At 36.9% G+C, this 20974-nt stretch overlaps 1 protein-coding gene across 1 annotated transcript in view; it reads right to left on the bottom strand.

Annotated features, from left to right (window-relative positions):
* LOC148949063 (uncharacterized) overlaps positions 1-20974 on the bottom strand; it is a 139431-nt gene that overhangs the window by 97913 nt on the left and 20544 nt on the right. Inside the window, exon 4 of the mRNA XM_089093127.1 lies at positions 16603-16757. Within this exon, the coding sequence (XP_088949253.1) occupies positions 16603-16757 (155 nt within the window). The remainder of the gene's footprint in view (positions 1-16602; positions 16758-20974) is intronic.

The raw sequence follows: 20974 nt of genomic DNA, 5'->3' as shown, positions 1-20974 counted from the left end.
TGTTTCAAAAACTTGTTTGAATTTGGTTTCGAAGTTGGTCATTAGACAGATTAATTGAAGCTAATACATCATTCTAGAATAGAAATCAAAACATCAAGCATCATATTGGTCGACGGACAGCTGAATACTCTTAAATGATCTTCTTACTAGAAGAGTCAGTCAGATTTAGTGTTCTTATAAGCATGAAATGAGCCCATGTCCATGTAAGGCATATCTAAAAGGTAATTGGAAGAAGTAGATTATTTGAATATAACGCAGAGAGTTTAAAGGAAGAAAAGTAATCGATTTTAGTAGCTGAAGCATAGAAAGTGCATTGACAAAGTTCTAACTCTACATATTGTTTTGCCTATATTGAGCTTGACTTTCTTGAACAAACACTACATAAATTTCATACAAAGGAGACAGAGAACCAGCTCCTTGCGTCTCCTTTATAAATTAAGAAAAAGAAATTATGCTTCCCACTAGCACAACTTCGAATAGAAAGAAAGAAATAAAGAAAAAAAAAACATCCACTCACGGAGTTATTATCTATTCTATAGAACTCATATTTATTCTCAATCTGGGGAAGTTAAAATCTTAAACTCAGTCTTGATCTCTCATTTTCAACGAACGAGAAAAGAAACTTATTCCTAGCTCTTGATAAATGGCTATGCTTATTTTAACCGAAAGCTTCATTTGACTGAAAAAAACTATATGTTGGATTTTTTTAAACCACATACACAACACGTCTTCACAACTAAAATTTAGTTTTTGTTATCGCCACTGTCAATAACTGTCGGATTAACTCTAAATGGTTACAGCGAAATTTGGTATAGGTAATGGTTCTTACTAACTATCTTGGTGTTAGTTACTACTCTCATAGTAATTGTAATAATACTCTCATAATCAAAGTAAAGTAATAATATACTCTCATAATAATTGGGTGGTTACTCTGGTTGAGCAGCTTCAGTACAGAAGCAGCCTGTGCAAAATTTACTGATGAATATAACAGACAAAACACAATTTAAGGGACAGTGACTGCGATTCTGAATACCATTCTAAGAAGAACGTTACATTCTTCATTTCAAACGCCTCTTTCAGTTTCAAAATTTGGTGTCCTTCAGTTCTGGCGTTATATTAAAACTGAATAGGAAAATAGCATACTAACAGAGATACGTCAGAAATATTGTCACAACTACCACAACTTTAGTCTATCGAAACCTCAGTTTCCAAAATGTTGAAAAAGGATTCAAGCTTTGAATCCTCGGAAAAAGGATTCCAAGCTCAGCGGGCCATCCACTTAGCCAGGACGGTTTCACAGTCTCATGTAATTACTGTTTCTTTATCTTCCATTGAAACTGCAATATTACAATATCTGGCAATCTGAATAACAGTTTCCGAATACATTCCTCTTCCGAATTCCGTATTCAGTCCCCTAATTGCTTTTCAATAGGTGTGGAATTCCCTATCTTCTTCAGTACAGAAACGCCACTCGTTTGGGACTTTTAAAAGGATTCTTAAGGACCATTTAGTTAAGAATCAAATAGAATAGCATATTGTTTTTATTTATTTCATTTATATTATTATTATTTTTTTTCTTTTCCTCTAAGGAGTTGATGTCCCCTGAGTGTTTATTTCATGGCGTATGGTTGTCTTCTTTGCGTTTTGACTCCCAGGCCTCGGGTATGTTCTTTTTTTTTTAGTCTTATATGTAATTTGGTTATTGTTCCTTTTTTCTTTTTTTTTTATTTGCTTCTTGTATTGATTTTTGTTGTTGTTGTTGTTGTTCCCCCTTGTATCCTTGGCCATGGAGCCTTTCGAGGGGTAATAAGAGTATTGTATTTCAAATCTGTATTTATTGGTTAATAAAACTTTTCGACTTTCAACTTTTCAATTGTAGGCTACCTTACTTCTGGGATTAGATTTGGGGAGAATCAGCTTGATCATTAAGGAGGCACACTTGTGCCTCTATAAAGAGGCGACCCACCACAATGTTAAGCGATTTCCGGTCCTAGCGGTCGCAGAGAGACAGCGAGGATCGCACTTTGTAGTCCAAGTTCTAACTAAGAAACATGCAAAATTTCACCCTCCTGCGACGGTCTCTTCGAGGGTCAAAGTGGGCCGGAAGTTTCGACCCTCCGACCACAGCCCCCCCGTAACGTTGTCCGATCAGCTCAATCCGATCACTCCTTCCCTGTTTTCCAAAAAACAAATATAGCCACTTAAAGTTCATTTCTCTTTTTTTTTATCAGCCACACCTACAGGCCACAGTTGGCAACGGATCAGGGTGAATGAGGACTCATTCGAACCGGAATTTGACCCAGCAGGGCCTTTTGATATTTTCAGACGGAAAAAATTATCCCCCGAATTTACATTTACGAAAAACCTCGTTTTCCTATAAGAGCCCATGCTAACTTTCCCCACCACAGCCCCTCTTTAACTTCATCCGACCGGAATAAAATATAAAGGATTAGGTTTTTTGTCACCTGGAAGCTTATCCTCAAAATATCAGCTCAAGCCAACCATTCCTTGTTTTCCAAAAACCAAATATTAAGTTTTGTGGGAATTTGCTTGCGTCAAAAATAGATTCCACATACTAAAAATACAAGTACAATTGTGTCTCTTTGGTACATCGGTCGATACTCCTGACTAGCAGGCAGAACACCCGTGTTCGATTCCCTGTCAGAGAAATTTTTTTATATACTGAATTTAAAGTTTAAAAAAGAAACTCAGTTTCTTTTTTAAATTATTTGAAAAAAACTACGTTTTCTAAAGAGTTAAAGAGGCTGAGTTACAAGGTCGACCCTTAGTAAGTCAAGCAATAATAAGTAATAAACTGTACAAAAACGTGCAGAAATCATTTGAAAAAAACTACGTTTTCTCAAGAGTTAAAGAGGCTGAGTCACAAGTTCGAACCTTACAACGTACAGGGATTAGAAGGTACAGTAGGGGGGTGCCGCCCCCACCCCCCGCTTTCGCAGCCTTTAAATAAAAAAAAAATTTAAACTGAAAGTAAGGAGCGACATTAAAACTTAAAACGAACAGAAATTATTCCGTATATGAAAGGGGCTGTGCCCTCCTCAACCCCGCACTCTTTACGATAAAGTTTTTTTTGTTTAAAAAAAAGAGTTGTGAGAAAGTCAAAATTTAGCGTGAAGAGCGAGGCGTTGAGGAGGGCACAGCCCCTTTCATATACGGAATAATTTCTGTTCGTTTTAAGTTTTAATGTCGCTCCTTACTTTCAGTTAAAAAAATTAATTTTTATTTAAAGGCTGCGAAAGTGGGGGTTTGGGGGCGGCAGCCCCCCAACTGTACCTTCTAATCCCTGTACGTTTTAAGGTTCGAACTTGTGACTCAGCCTCTTTAACTCTTTAGAAAACGTAGTTTTTTTCAAATAATTTTAATTTAAAGGCTGCGAAAGCGGGGCGTTTGGGGGGTGGCATCCCCCCAACTGTACCTTCTAATCCCTGTACGTTTTAAGGTTCGAACTTGTGACTCAGCCTCTTTAACTCTTTAGAAAACGTAGTTTTTTTCAAATAATCTTCCTTAGGTCGAATGCAGTCACACTCATTAAATTCTTTTTTTTATTTTATTTTTTATAATTCTTGAAATAGCAAATTTTTCACCCATGCGCTCTTGATATTTCTAAAGCTTTTGATTTTGTTAAATCTTTCCTGTTATTTCACTAACTCTTATGAAAGGGATTAATCTTTCTATCATTTTATGCCTAAAATATTGGTACCCTTCATCTGTTATTTAAATAGAAATTAATTGTTTTGATTACAGTCAATATCTATTTCTGGGTTGTCTGATATCTTGTATTTAGCATAAACTCATAACTTTCTTGTTATCAGCAAAAGTCAAGCTAATTTTCCAATTTTGTTAATTATTTCTCTGAAGTAATCATTCGGAAAGATCTTTAGTTAAAAGAAAATGTATGATATCAGATAAGCCATGTCTGCGTGTCTCTGTGGTGTCTGTCGCCAAGTTTTGTATGGTCTTTATGACAATTTTTGACTATCTAGTTCGACATTCTTACGAAAAAAGACGCTGCACAGTACTGAACTACTTTTTTTGAAAACAGGTAGTAAGTAAGAAATGGTGAGAAATTAAATGTTAATTAGACGAACTCTACATGATTGCTGTGCAAACTCTACATGAATCATGATTGCAGTGGCAGCTGCAACCTAGTAAAGAATGAGCCTCTGCCCATACTAGCCAAAAATGTACTTTAAAGAATCTTTTTAAGGAGGGATACTATGGGTTTCCTTGACATTTCGCCAGATATAGTACTTTTATGCAGCACGTAATATGTGGACCTTAATTTGTGATTTAAAATTAGTAGCAATTCAAGGTTGTTTTTTTTTTTTTTGTCTCCGTAGCAACAACTATAGTCCAGCAATAGATTATAAAACTTGTGAGCTTAAGGAATCTGGTTCAGTTCCCTAAGATAATCTTGTGTTTTGTTTTGTGCAGACTTAGAGTATATATTTTGTTTGTACATTTTGTGAAAAATAATCTATTTTAGCTTTCCTGTATATGGTGTATAGCTACCATTACCACCCAAATGTTATTGCCTAATATTCTGAGATTACACAATTTTTCTTTATCTAAATTGCTCATATCTCTTTGTCAAAAATTAGCATAAGAAGCTAGGAACTGAGGTGGTGGCAGCTCCTCCCATATACGGAATAATTTCTGTCCGTTTTCAGTTTCAATGCTGTTCCTTACTTTCAGTTGAAAGAAATTGTTTGTTCTTTCATTTAATTTTTCATCGTGTTCTAAATCATACCCAGACTTAACCAAGATGTTGCATCTCTAAATTAACGTAATATTTTCAACTACACATCGCATACAGAAAAAGCCTTTGGCTTCTTCTTCACTGGAATCTAGTAAAGAACAAGCAAAAGAGGGTATTTTGTCAATATTTGTTTCGGTAATCCTCAATGTTATGACATCGCTCCTTGTTTTCTCTGTCGATTTTTGCTTCCTCATAGCCATGGTCTGTTGAATATCTTTTTTTTTCGTAATCTTTTATTTTCTTAAAATCTGGATTACACGACAACTGGATCACTGGATCCCCGACAACACGATCTGGATCACCCGTAACAATGGCTCCTAATGTCATTGCACTTGGGTCTCAACTAGGCCAAGTATACCATATGCAAATCTTATTTTCATAGCTATAAACGATAAACGTGGAACTCGAAATTTATTTATAAAGTAAACGTCTTTGAAAAGCTACTGTTTGAAAATTCTTTAATTAAAACTAACTCCACTAATAGAAAAAAATATTTTACTCAGCCAACTAAGAAGTTCCAAGAGAGTGAAGCTTCCACCAGTCAAGACGATTCTATATAAACTTCATATGCACATGCATCCTGTAAGACAAAATATGGATACAATACCTGCTAACATATGACCGACAAGCCACAAAAAAGGGAATTATAATAATACAAAACATGAGTGTTGGGAAAAAAAATATACTAATAATAAAGGGGAATTGACACCAGTGATTAAACAAAGGACTCTCAAACACATACTATTCAACTATTCTAATGTAAAACCTGATAGATATTTTAGCTCTTTTGTACCAGATTTCCAGTGTATCTTAATATCTAACTTCCTTTTCTTTCTTTTCTTCGTGGTGTTTTTATGTAGCAAATAGCTTCTCTTCGGTACTATTTCCATAACCATGGGTTTTTATTTGGTTTTCCCAGGTGCTTACACAATTATTAAATATTTGCGCTTTTTTTCATTTTGAATTACTTGTGCTATCTTGCTATATTTTTCTAATTAGTGAAGACATGTTCTATACTATTCAAAAACTGAAACCAATAGCCCTATCACCTTTTCAAATGAAAGCCTCGTTTGCAACAAAGCAGAACTTGTCCAATGAATGAGAAAAACAAAAGATCCGGTCCAAAACTAAACTAATTGCAGAAAGGCAGCATGTTTTAAACTTGTGAATTTAGATTTTAATCCAATTTTATTAAATTTGCACAACAAAACTTACGATTAGAGGACATATGACAACAAGCACCACAACGAAACGAAAAAAAAATGATGCATAACGAAGTATGCGTTAGAAGACAAGCAACAGCAAGAATCACAACAAATCGTAAACGAAAATGATACACAACAAAACCTGCTAGAAGACATGCGACAACGAGCATCATCAATCGAACAGGAAACATTAGTAAAGCAATCAAAATTACAAAGGAATGAAGTAACGCGTTATTTTAGCACAGCATAAAAATGAAGCAAGTAAAATTAATCCAGAGTTATCCAATCGCCTCCCAGGAGAATACAATTCCCATTAAAGTATCATTTTATGAAGGAAACACAAAAAGGGGGAATTCAACTCACACTAGAATTACTTCATTCACTTGAAATTACTAATTTGCCACCCAATGATTCAAAACTATACAATAACACGATATTTATGTAACACGTAATTTATATATTTCAGAGGGTATGTGCAAACACGCCTGGTTGTTACTCAATTCTGCGACAACGTAAATATAGCAAAAATAATTAGGAAAAAAGCTGGAAAAGATGTTCTCCCAAAGCCTTAGGTGAGCTCTTTAGGATTAAGTCCATCAAAATTATCCATAAATGATGGGGATAGAACACAACCCTGCTCGGCTCCAGATTCAATTCGAAACCAGCTACTAACTTCATTTCCTATCTTAACCGTAGCAATGCTATTTTCGTACATAGTACTAACCACTGTAATGTCTATGTACATCTGTCATACCAAAAAAGATAAGAACTTGGCCAAAGCTCTTCTATAGGCTGCCCCTGACGAAAGCCCAGACCAGGATATGATGGGTATAAGAGGTTGGAGCTGTTCCAGTGTTGTAAGATGTTTGAAGTCTCCACTCTTTCACAAGCTCCTTCCTCTGTCTCAATCCACAAAAGGGAAATCCTGCTCGCGTGGCCTCATTGTGTCATTAGAGTGGACCTATCACAAATTTGCCTAACCAGAGCTTTGACTGCAAAAAGTGCCGAAGGGTGACCTTGAGGAGTGGCGCCCCTCGAATATATTATACCCTAGTAAAAGAAACAGCATTTGCAATGGATTCTGATTGATGAGTAATTCTCCTGGGTGTTGTTTGTTTTGGTAAGCTTTTATTAGGGGATTTCAAAGCTCAGGTCAGTAGAAATAGGGATAAATGGTATGCTACCCTAGGTAAATTTGGTGTAGAAAAAGAAAATAGTAACAGTTATAGACTACAGCAATTTTGTAGGTGTAATGATCTAGTTATAACCAATACAGTATTTGGTAATAAAATAGCCCATAAGTTAAATACTATGTCTACTACTAATGACTCACCGCAGCACCAAGCCGCCTGAGGTTAACACAGCTACGCACGCTCCTCTTCCATCCCAATCTATTCAAAGCATCCCTCCTTACACCCTCCCAGGAAGCTTCCATTTCCCTTAAATCTTTCTTTATGACATCCTCCCATTCCAACTGCAGAAGACCGGCTTTCCGTTTAGCCCTCGACGGTTGGCCGAAAAGGACAATCTTCGGCAATCTGTCATCTTTTATAAATTAAACGGTATTTACATAATGGTGAGACGGCTAACCTTATTGTGTGATTAATTTAAAAAACTTTTTCCACAAAATAAGTTTTTCAAAGAAAAGTAAAGAACTCCATTAAACAAAAAATTAGCAAAAATACATCAAATAATCTACCAAGCGTGAAACTAACACAAACCAGCATCGATAAATAAATGAAACCCAAAACGAACAGAAATTACAATAATTAACCGAGTCAAGCTCAAAACGAGCAGAAATTAACATAAGTTGGGCGCAAAACCCCTATGCCTTCCCAAGGCCAGAACAAAATTTGCACTTCACTGAAAAAATATAAATGTTTTTACTTTTATAACTTTAATAAATCAAATAATATAAACATTTTGATTACTAAATATCAGTTTATGTATATTAAACTGACAATGCACATTTATTTGTATTTTTTCAGTAAAGTGCAAATTTTGTCCTGGCCTTGGGAAGGCATTGGGGTTTTTCGCTCAACTTTTGTTAATTTCTGCTCGTTTTGAGTTTGACGTAAATACATTCTTAGACCACACTGGCTATACATGACAAATGAGACTCAGAGAGGAAAGAAACTAACAAAATGAAAAATAAAATCAAAAAGGGTGAAAAAACGAGGATTTTGTTAGCCAGTGGTGAACCATGAAGATGACAAAATATAAGAAAACATATCGACAAGGACCTCCGCCAAGTCGTCCTCAGTGCTAAACAAAAAAGAAGACAAAAAAAAACGAAAATCTAACCTTTCGAAGTTTACCTTACAAAGACAGTGTCTGCTCTGTGTCTTTATTCAGTGTCTGCTCTGTCTTTGTAAGGTAAACTTCGAAAGGTTAGATTTTCGTTTTTTTTTTAGATAGCCATTTTGTTCAGCGTAGTTGATTTCCAGATAGAAATATGTTTTGAGGAGGACACTCCCCCACAACCCTCAGGGCAAGGGTTTTAAGTTATGCCCTGGGGGCATATAAGGTTTTTATAGAAGGCGTTGTCGTAGAAACTTCAAAATACGCTCATTCGATTGGAAATTGGGGTGGCTAGTGCTCTTTTCATTATTCGAAAGTGATTGGAGGGCAACTAGCCCCCCCCCCCCCCACACCCATCATTCCCTCAAACACATCCAATCAAAATTTTGACATGGCCATTTTGTTCAGCGTAGTTGATTTTCAGATAGTAAATATCTTTTTGAGGAGGACACTCCCCCACAACCCTCGGGGCAAGGGTTTTAAGTTATGCCATGGGGGCATATAAGGTTTTTATAGAAGGCGTTGTCTTAGAAACTTCAAAAAAGGTTCATTCGATTGGAAATTCAAATGGATAGTACCCTTTTTAATAGTAGAAAGTGATAGAAGGGCAACTCCCCCCCCCCCCCCGCCCATCATTCCCCCAAACACATCCAATCAAAATTTTGAGATAGGTATTTTGTTCAGCGTAGTTGATTTCCAGATAGAAAATATGTTTTTAAGAAGGACACTCCCCATCAGCCCTCATGGCAAGGGTTTTAAGTTATGCTCTGGGGGCATGTAAGGTTTTTATAGAAGGCGCTGTCGTAGAAACTTCGAAAAGTGCTCATTTGATTGGAAATTGGAGTGGCTAGTGCCATTTTTAAAAGTCGAAAGTGATTGGAGGGCAACTAGCCTTCTCCCCCCACGCCCATCATTTCCCCAAACACATCCAATCAAAATTTTGAGATAGCAATTTTGTTCAGCGTAGTTGATTTTCATATAGAAAATATGTTTTTGAGGAGGATACTCCCCCACAACCCTTGCGGCAAGGGTTTTAAGTTATGCCCTGAGGGCATATAAGTACGATGTTGGCAGAATACACTATGTATTATTTTTTTCCTTTAGAGGGCACTTCATATGGAAGGGGTCGTCATACAAACTTCAAAAGGGGCTCATTCGACAGTAAATTGAGTTCTAGTGCCCTTTTTAATAGTTGAAAGTGATTGGAGGGCAACTTGCCCTCCCCCCCACGCCAATCATTCCCCTAAACACGTGTAATCAAAATTATGAGATAGCCATTCTATTCAGCGTAGTTGATTTCAAGATAGAAAATATGTTTTTGAGGAGGACACTCCTCCACAACCCTCAGGGCAAGGGTTTTAAGCTATGCCCTGGGGGCATATAAGGTTTTTATAGAAGGCTTTGTCGTAGAAACTTCAAAATAGGCTCATTCGATTGGAAATTCGAAGGGCTAGTACCCTTTTTAATAGTCGAAAGTGATTGGAGGGCAACTAGCCCCCCCCCCCCACGCTCATTATTCCCCCAAACACATCCAATAAAAATTTTAAGATATCCATTTTGGTCAGCGTAGTTGATTTTCACATAGAAAATATGTTTTTGAGGAGGACACTCCCCCACTACCCTCAGGGCAAGGGTTTTAAGTTATGCCCTGGGGACATATAAGGTTTTTATAGAAGGCGTTGTCGTAGAAACTTCAAAAAAGGCTCATTTGATTGGAAATTCAAAGGGCTAGTGCCTTTTGTTTTTGGGGGAACGATTGGCGTGGGGGGGGGGGGGCTTGTGGCCCTCCAGTCACTTTCGACTATTAAAAAGGGCACTAGAACTCTCAATTTCCAATCGAATGATTGGAGTGCCTGTCGAAGAAAGAAAAACACATTGTGGCCACATCGTTCTTAACTTAGGCAGCGCTAGCGCGCTGCCTATGATTATTTTAAAAATAATCTTGCCCCTTAAAGTTACTTCATATGGGAAAACTTGGCATCTGGGAAACTTAGCGGAAGATACTCAACAATTTTTTAAAATGTATATATATTAAATTTGAGTAAATATAATTAATAAAAATTATAGAGAGAACTAGTGGCTATAGCAGACAACTAGTAAGGTGGTTACTAGTTTCTCACTTGCTTGCACTATTTACAAGTAATATTTGACTACTCTTAACGAGTAAAAAAAACTATCGAAACCTCTAAAAAAAACGTACCTAGATCTCTACCTCTTGGATGGTATGGAAAAAAGTTTTTTTTTTAATATAATACACAATATAATGAATTTTATAAATGTAAACCACGGGCTCTAAAGGAGGCTTAGTGGACCATAGTATATATTTAAAAAAAATATATACATTCTTTAAATTTGGCTTAGTAAGAACTTGTTTTATTTAATTTTCATTAAAAACAATTTTTGAAATTTTCAATAATTGTTTTTAATGAAAATTAAACAGGGGATTAGTGGTTATTGGCGATACCTCTACAAAAAAAAAACGCGCTTTGACCTCTACCTCCTGGGTGGTGTGGAAAAGACGTCGTGTGACAAAATGATTTTCTTTGACTTTTTTCTAGGCAGAAGAAGCATTGCCAGAAAAAAGAAGGCTGAAGGAGAGAACAAGAAGGTTGTCTAAAAAAGAGACGGGAGTTGAGAAAAGCGTATACCAATTAGAAATCAAGTTTCACTATACTCCGTCATTTTAAAGACATAGGAAGAAACCAACGACGGCAGTAAAAGCAACGTTCTTCTGGTCTGAAGACACACTTGGGATAAAGTTTCGTACATCGCCGCTCTTGCCCGCAAGTTATTTTCTATTCCTGCGACCAGTTTGACCACAAAAAGACTATTTTTGGTGTTAGATCTGATAGTGACTATGATATTGATTTGGAAAAGAAATGGCCTCAGTCCACAGAGAGTGGATTAGTTAACTTTCATTTAGGATAACTAAAACCCCATCCCGCAGTTCTAATAAACTTCTGAAGTTTGCCAGAAGGAGGTTTTTTTTCGACGCACTAATATTCAAAGATAAATGATTAATTTTGTGATACGGTATTCGAAGTTTTATATACAATAATATTCGAGGAATAAAAATAATGCTTATAATACTAATAATACTTTTAATAATTTTGATTATTAATTCTGTTAGAAAAACGTAGCTCTTAGATATTTCAACTATTCTGCAAGGATTCTGAAATTCCACAGCCATTTTGGTGTTACCTGATTTCTACTTCTCTTGATGAAAGAAGACCAGCGTCAAGCCAGCGACTCGCAAAGTTTCTACCTCATGAATAGGTAGAATATCTTGTAAATAAAAATTGGATTTGAGGAAGACAAAAATCTATTCTATAAATCATATACAACAACTTTCTATATAAACCGTGTATGCCCCCAGGGCATAACTTACAACCCTTGCACTAAGGGCTCTGAGAAAGTTATCATCCTAACAGACCTAATTTCCAGAACTTTCAAGTACGTTGAACAAAATGAATATCTCAAAATTTTGATTGGATGTGTTTGGGAAAATGGTGAACACAGACGACGACGGGGACGGCAACGTTTTTCTGTTCCGAATACACTTTCGCGATGAAATTTCCTACGTCGCCGCACTTGCCAGCAAGTTATTGTCTATTCCTGCGACTAGTGTGACCGCAGAAAGACTATTTTTGGTGTTAGGACTGATAGTGACTATGATAGTGACTTAGAAAAGAAATGGCCTCAGTCCACACAGAGTGGATAAGTTGATTTTTCAACTATTAAAAAAGGCACTAGCCCTTTTTAATAGTGTTTTAAATATGTTTTAAAAACATATTTTCTATCTGGAAATCAACTACGCTGAACAAAATGGCTATCTCAAATTCTTATGGGCTGTGTTTGGGGGAATCGTGGACGTGGGGGGGGCCTAGTTGCCCTCCAATCACTTTCGACTATTAAAAAGGGCACTAGAACTCTCAATTTCAAATCGAATGAGCCCCTTTTGACGTTTCTACGACAACCCCTTCCATATGAAGTGGTCTGCTCTTAAGGAAAAAAAAAACACCTAGTACATTAAGCGAACATTGTTCTTATATGCCCTCAGGGCATAGCTTAAAATTCTGGCCCCGAGGATTGTGGGGGAGCGTCCTCCTCAAAAACATATTTTCTATCTGGAAATCAACTACGCTGAACAAAATGGCCATCTCAAAATTTTTATTGGATGTGTTTGGGAGAAAGATGGGCGTGGGGGGCTAGTTGCCCTCCAATCACTATCGACTATTAATAAGGACACTAGTCCTTTGAATTTCCCATTAAATGAGCTTTATTTGAAGTTTCTACGACAACGCCTTCTTTAAAAACCTTATATGACCCCAGGGAATAACTTAAAACCCTTGCCCTGAAGGCTGTGGGGGGTGTTCTCCTCAAAAACATATTTTCTATCTGGTAATCAACTAGGCTGAACAAAATGGCTATCTCAAAATTCTGATTGGATGTTTTTGGGGAAATGATGGGCGTAGGGGGGGGGCTAGTTGCCCTCCAATTACTTTCGACTATTGAAAAAGGGCACTAGCCCTTTGAATTTCCAATCGAATGAGGCTTTTTTGAAGTTTCTACGACAACACCTTCTATAAAAACCTTATATGCCCCCAGGGCATAACTTAAAACCCTTGCCCTGAGGGTTGTGGGGGTGTTTCCTCCTCAAAAACATATTTTCTTTTTGGAAATCAACTACCCTGAACAAAATGGCTATCTCAAAATTTTGATTGGATGTCTTTGGGGGAATGAATATGGGGGGGGGGAGGGGCTTGTTGTCCCCAATCACTTTCGACTATTAAAAAGGGTACTAGCCCTTCGAATTTCAAATAAAATGAGCCTGTTTTGAAGTTTCTACGACAACGTCTTCTATAAAAACACTATATGACTCCAGGGCATAATTTAAAACCCTAGCACTGAGGTCTTTGGGGGAGTGTCCTCCTCAAAAACATATTTTCTATCAGGAAATCATCTACACTGAACAAAATGGCTATCTCAAAATTCTGATTGGATGTCTTTGGGGGAATGATGGACGTGGGGGGGGGGGGCTTGTTGTCCCAAATCACTTTCGACTATTAAAAAGGGTACTAGCCCTTCGAATTTCTAACCGAATGAGCCTGTTTTGAAGTTTCTACGACAACGCCTTCTATAAAAACCTTATATGCCCAGGGCATAACTTAAAACCCTTGTCCTTAGAGTTGTGGGGGAGTGTCCTCCTCAAAACATATTTTAGATCTGGAAATCAATTGCGCTTAACAAAATATCTATCTCAAAATTTTGATTAGATGTGTTTTGGGGAATGATGGGCGTGGGAGGGGGGGGGGCTAGTTGCCCTTTAATCACTTTCGACTATTAAAAAGGGGACTAGAACTCTCAATTTCCAATCGAATGAGCCCCTTTTGAAGTTTCTACGACGACCACTTCCATATGAAGTGCCCAGCTCTAAAGAAAAAAAATTAAATAGTGCATTGTGCGAACATCGTTCTTATATGCCCTCGGGGCATAACTTAAAACCCTTGCCCCGAGGGTTGTGGGGGAGTGTCCTCCTCAAAAACATATTGTCTATCTGGAAATCATCTACGCTGAACAAAATGGCTATCTCAAAATTTCGATGGATGTGTTTGGGGAAATGATGGGCGTGGGGGGGCTAGTTGCCCTCCATTCACTTTCGACTATTAAGAAGAGCACTAGCCCTTTTAATCTCCAATCGAATGAGCCTTTTTTTGAAGTTTCTACGACAACGCCGTCTATAAAAACCTTATATGCCCCCAGGGCATAACTTAAAACCCTTGCCCCGAGGGTTGTGGGGGAGTGTCCTCCTCAAAAAGATATTTTCTATCTGGAAATTAACTACGCTGAACAAAATGGCTATCTGAAAATTTTGATTGGATTGTTTGGGGGAATAATTGGCGTGGGGGGGCTAGTTGCCCTCCAATCACTTTCGACTATTAAAAAGTGCACTACCCCTTTGAATTTTCAATCAAATAAGCCTTTTTTGAAGTCTCTACGACAACACCTTATATAAAAAGCCTTATATGCCCCCAGGGCAGAACTTAAACCCTTGCCCTGAGGGTTGTGGGGGAGAGTCCTCCTCAAAACACATTTTTTATTTGGAAATCAACTACGCTGAACAAAATGGCTATCTCGCAATTTCCATTGATTTGCTTGGGGAAATGATGGGGGTGGGGGGGCTAGTTGCCCTACAATCACTTTAGACGACCTATAAGGGCACTAGCACTATGTATTTTTAATAAAGTGAGCTGCTTTTGAAGTTTTTACGAAGACCCCCTCTATATGAAGTGTCCTGCTTTAAAGGAAAAAATAATAAATAGTACATTCTGCCAACATCGTTCTTATATGCATTCAGGGCATATCTTAAAACCCTTACCCCGAGGGTTGTGGGGGAGTGTCCTCCTCAAAAACATATTTCTATCTGGAAATCAACTACGCTGAACAAAATGGCTATCTCAAAATTTTGATTGGATGTGTTTGGGGGATTGAGGGGTGTGGGGGAGGGGGGGGCTAGTTGCCCTCCAATCACTTTCTACTATTAAAAAGGGCACTAGGCCTTTGAACTTCCAATCGAATGAGCCTTTTTTGAAGTTTCTACCACAACGCCTTTTCAAAAAACCTTATATGCCCTTCGGGCCTAACTTAAAACCCTTGCACTGAGGTTTGTAGTGGAGTGTCCTCCTCAAAAAAAAATTTTCTATTTGGAAATGAACTTCGCTGAACAAAATCGCTATCTCCAAATTTTTATTGGATGGGTTTTGGGGAATAGTGGGGGGGGGGGGGGCTAGTTGCCCTCCAATCACTTTCGACTATTAAAAAGGGCACTAGCCCTTTGAATTTTCAATCCAATGAGCCTTTTTTGAAGTTTCTACGACAACACCTTATATAAAAAACCTTATATGCCCCCAGGGCATAACTTAAACCCTTGCCCTGAGGGTTGTAGAGGAGTGTTCTCCTCAAAAACACATTTTTTATCTGGAAATCAACTACGCTGAACAAAATGGATATCTCGAAATTTCGATTGGATGTGTTTGGAGGAATGATGGGCGTGGGGAGGGGGAGGCTAGTTGCCCTCCAATCACTTTCGGCTATTAAAAAGGGTACTAGTCACTCCAATTTCCAATAGAATGAGCCCTTTTCGAAGTTTCTACGACAAGTCCTTCGATACGAAGTTCCCGGGTGGAGAAAAAAAAACACATTGTGGCCACATCGTTATATACTTAGGCGGGATCGAACCAAAGACTGGTGGGATCGATGCAAGATAATAGGATATAAAGGAGTGCTGTTATAGATGTTAAAAGCAAAGATCATCCACTAGTAGTGCCAAGGGTTGATCTAAAGATGGAATTTAGGAAGGGCAACTACCATGCGGGAAGTTATGACGTTGGTAGATTCCCGGATGATACCTCAAGAAAAATTCCCAAGAACTAAACTGGCGAGTCTAGAATTGACAACGTAGAAGATGGATGGAATAATTTTGGGAAAATAGTTGTGAAAACACAGATGGTGTCTTAAGGAGGAAAGCTAGAAACGCACCGATTAAAAATGCTTTTAAGTTTTGTAGAGGGGACGAGGGGCTTTTACAAGAAATGTTTGAAAGATAGGTCATATGAAAATAAGAGGAATGTAAGGAAAGTGGAGAAAACATTAAAATTTGAACTAAGGATGTTGTGAAGTGGAGGCCATGGATAAAATGGCTAAAGATCTTGAATGATTCAGCCAGATGGCATAACAACAAAACAGTGGGACTAGCCTGTTAGAAAAATAGAGAGGGAACAGTTAATCTGGACTTGTCCAAGTTAAAAATAGGAACGGGGCAACAATTAATGATAAGGAAAGCGTTAAAGAGAGATGGGCAAAACATTTTGAAAATATTCTAAACCATGATAAAATTACAGGAAAAGATACAAAAAGAATGGAAAGGTTTGTGGCACTTTGAAAGTGAAGGAAGATTTATTTTGTGTGGAAGAGAGATTTAAGTGAATGAATTTTCGGAGATTTTGAGAGTTACTCGTGCAAGAGTAAGTTTGAAAATTTACACATGTTGTTGGAATTTCATGATACGCAACATATGAGCAACTCACTCTAGCATCTCTTGATGTTAACTGTCAAGTTAGAACTTGTTCTGATTTGATACTCCCTGTTTCAACCCATGGGCTAAGAAATCACTTTAGCATCACTAATTGCTGCTAAGCAAAGTCGTTCACCATAATTTCTGATCATACCTAACAATAATAACAAATAACAGAAGTTCTCTTAAGTAGCCTAGAGAAATGCAAATAATAGAAGAACCAGAAAAAATCTTTAACTTACATCTTCAGTTACAATAACCACTAGCTCGTCGTTGGGAATATTGCACTTGGTGCCATCTTTTTCTTCAGATACAATTGACAAACAATCCTCCTCTGAATTTTCAATTTCCCAACCCTGTTTCATAGCTTTCTTTAAATGATGCTTTTCTACATGTTCTGAAAAAAGAGAAAGAAAACAGGTCTCAAAAAAGTAGGTTTACTCTAACCACACATAAGTAATAAGGAAAACAGAAGAAACCTCCCTAAGCAAAAATTGGTCAGTACTCATCTTCAAGCAGTGGGAATGGGTAGCTCATACCCAAAAGGAACTTATGACTCTCTTAATTTGTTCTACCAAGACTGATTTTCGCTTTTTAAGACTGTAAAAGGCACCAGTTTAGAGTGAAAATAAATTATCATTTATGGCTGTACAATTAAAATAGAGAAATTAAATCCCATCAAGGATTATTCAGACACATGAGAAAGAGAAAAAGCATATAAAACAAAAATGAAACATTAGAAAATTTCATACGGCTAAGACAAAACGACGGAAATACTCGCACAACTAGTTACCATTGTAAATTAATTGTTTTGCACAATTTTTTCTTTGATTAAAAGAAACTGAATAGCAGGGAATTGAGATATTTCGGCTCTCGAAACCAAAAAAGGCCAACATAGCTTACAGAACTGACAGGGATAACTGTCCAAAACTTTGCTAGGTGGATCACTAATTTTGACTCATGTCTGTGCTGTAACAAATCATAGGCAGCGCAATAACGCTCAATTCGATTAAAAACATTAAAAAGGGCTAGCGCCCTTTTTAATGGTCAAAAGTGATTGGAGGGATACTAACCCCCCTCCCACGCCCACCCTTTCCCCTAACACATCCAATCCAAATTTTGAGATAGCCAATTTGTTCAAAGTAGTTGAAAGGACCGGAAATTATGTCTTTGAGGATGACAAACCCCCCACAGGGCAAAGGTTGTAAGTTATGCCCTGAGGGCATATAAGGTTTTTATAGAAAGTGTTGTCGTAGAAACTTCAAAAGGGGTTCATTAAATTGGGGATTGGGAGGGCTAGTGTCCTTACTAATAGTCAAAAGCGATCGGAGGGCAAATGCCCCCCCCCCCTCCACGCCCATCCTTTCCCCAAACATTTCAGATCAACATTTTGATATAGCCATTTTCTTAACGTAGTTGAAGGGGCCAGAAATCATGTCTTTCAGTATGACAACCCTCCACAGCCCTGAGGGCTAAGGTTGTAAGTTATGCCCTGGAGGCATACGAGGTTGTTATAGAAAGTGTCTGATTGAAATTATGCGATGGCAATTTTGGTTAAAATAGTCCAAAGAACATAAAAATGCTTCCAGGGTTGGCACAACCCCCCCCCCCCCCAGAGCCTGGGGCAAGGGCTTTAAGTTATGCCCTGGGGGCATATAAGGTTTTTATAGAATGAGTAGTCGTATTAAATTCAGATAGTTCTCATTTGATGTTAAATTGCAAGTTACAGGCCTCTTTTTAAGAGTCAAAGTGATTTGAGAGAAACCTCTCCCCCCCCCACGCCCATCATGCCCCATAAAAAATATCCGAACACAGTTTTGAGACATAATTTTTTTTCAGCCTTGTTGAAATGTTCAGTAATTATGCGTAGTAATAGTTGTAGTAGCAGTATGCAAATAGCACCTTTTTTCAACATCCCCTTCAACAGAGGATGAAGTTTTTAAATTAATACCATCAATCGGTCCTGAAGCATTGCTGATATTTCCTCTTGACTCCCTATATGGGCATAGTGTGTTTCGATTTATTTCAATAAGTTACAATATTGTCCAAAATTTTCGCCTTAATACCCTTAGGTTTATTAGTTGTAGTAGTAGCACCAGTAAATATAGTGGTAACAGTAGGAGTATAGTTAGTAGTAGTCTTAGTTTTATTAGCAGTAGTAGTAGTAGCAGTAATAGTAATAGAAACAGTAGTTGTAGGAGTAGAAGCATTAGTCTTATGATACAAGTATTGTCTTTTGGTTAGTTCAACATCCCCCACAACAAGCATTGTAAGTTTTAACATCACACACAAAACTGTTCCTAAGATATTGCTGATATACCCTTTTGGCAACCTGCATACGGATGGCAGGTAGTCATCAGTACAACAGAAATATTATCTGAAAATTTCACCTTCAAACCTTCATAGGTTGTGGATTTTGAGTTAGACAGAAGACACTGTATGTATTCATTTAATGCTGCTTCTACGGTCACTGTAATTAACGACACTAATGGCATTAAGTTGAAACTTTTAGGGAACGCTTAGGAGCAGTTTCAATTGAACAAAGAACCTATATGCATGCAGGTATTAAAAGGGCATATAAGGACATAGGCAGCAATGCTCTATCATAGGTAGTAAGTATCATCGATATTCAAAGCAGCTAATTTGATTGAAAATTAAAAGTTCTAGTGTCCTCTTAAGAGTAAAAAGTGATTGGAGGGCAATCAGCCTTCCTCTTTAGCTCATAATTTTCCAGACACTTTCAACAAAATTTTAAGACATCCACTTGCTTCAGCATAGCTGAATAGTCTAGTAAGTAAATCTTTAGGGTTGTTGGGTAGGTAAACCTCCTACAGGTATATAGTTTGCCCAATATACTTAAAAACTAAATGTTACTTTAAAATTTAATCAAAACACATTGTTTGTATGCTGGTTACAAATAAGATATCTCAGCAATATACCAAGAACGACTGAGGGTATTAAGTTCAAACTTTCGGGGCTATTTCTATTACTGCTTCTGCTCTTAAAATTTTACTAAATTAAAAGAGTGTAAGTGTATCCAGGCTGTGAAAGAGCATAAATATAATTTTTTGGAATGGTATTAACTTTTTTTGTCAGGTCAACTAGAGAATGTATATGACTAAATTAAACACTACTATTTGTGTCATGATTTTCAAAAGACTATATTGTTAAAAATTACCGGTACTGAAAAAGTTTTTTCAGCATATAAATAGCAGGCCAGACTATAAATTCTTAAAGGAAAACCTGAAAGATTCAAACTACTATTTTCTTTTTCCCTGAAGAAGACAACGTCAATATAAAACAAACAGAAATTAATTTTAAAAAAAAAATTTCCACAAAATAAGTTTTTCAAAAAAAAACTGAAGAACTCCATTAAACCAAAAATGAAAAAAAATATAATCAAATAATCTACCAAGCATACAACTACCACAAATCAATATCAATGAATAAATGAAACCCGAAACAAATAGAAATTAAAATAAATAACAGAGTGAAACTCAAAACGAGCCGAAGTTAATATGAGTAGGGTTCAAAACGCCTATGCTTTCTAAAAGCCAGAATATAATCTTTATTTTACTGAAAAATTCTTTTAAATGTTTTCAGTTTTATAACTTTAAGAAATCAAAAATCAATTAATATTTTAAGGAATAAATATCGGCATATGTATATTCAACTAACAATGCACATTTTTTCAGTAAATTCATTTGATTTTTTTCAGTGAAGTACAAATTATATTCTGGCTTTAAGAAAGCATAGCGTTTAGAACCCTACTCAGATTAATTTCTCCTCGTTTTTGAGTTTGACTCTGTTATTTATTTTAATTTCTGTTTGTTTGGGTTTTATTTATTTATTGATACCGATTTGTCGTAGTTGTATGCTTGGTAGATTATTTGATTCCATTTTGGTTCATTTTTTGGTTTAATCGAGTTCTTTAATTTTTTTTTTTTAAACTTATTTTGTGGAAAAAGGTTTTTAAATTAATATTGATGAAAAAATTTGGAGATGTTATACTCGATTCTCCAGCAAAAGTACCAAGAATTTTTTCCAGTCAGAGAACACGTAATTTGCAAAACAGATAAGCCATGTTCGGATACCAAGATAAAAACCATGGTCAAAGGACGATGTAAACTTCATACCCAGGAGATACACTAAATACAAAAAAGATGAGAAATCTTGAAGTGAGAGTCTCAAAAGTGGCACAGTATGGCACTGTGCCACAGAAATGGCATTAAAACAGCTTAGTGGAAAAAAGAAAGGTACTGAGGTTCGAATCAGCAGCGTGGACGGCAGTTTAATTAAAGCTTCAGAAGATAAGAAATTTTCTACTCAGATTTGTACTATTTACCCACTTATAAGAGACAAGCAAATGACTGACATCATTAACAACCATAATATGGGCGAAATCACATAATGTCATAAATGGTGGTTTTTCCTCAATTGGAAAGCTATGAAACAACTATACCTCATACCCATGTGAACTTCATGTTAAAATATTGAAAGAGTACCCACCTTTCTTGCAAAGCCAATCACATCAGCAATAAACAATTGTTTGTCAGAATAAATATTTCCTAAGATTTGGAAACCTGCATGGGTCCTTGTCATACCGAAAGTCAA

This window comes from Artemia sp. Qi Xiang Cuo, chromosome 8 (genome assembly GCF_049724085.1).
Source record: "Artemia sp. Qi Xiang Cuo chromosome 8, ASM4972408v1, whole genome shotgun sequence".
In the NCBI taxonomy this organism is placed as follows: domain Eukaryota; kingdom Metazoa; phylum Arthropoda; class Branchiopoda; order Anostraca; family Artemiidae; genus Artemia; species Artemia sp. Qi Xiang Cuo.
This window is presented reverse-complemented; position numbering and strand designations above follow the sequence as displayed.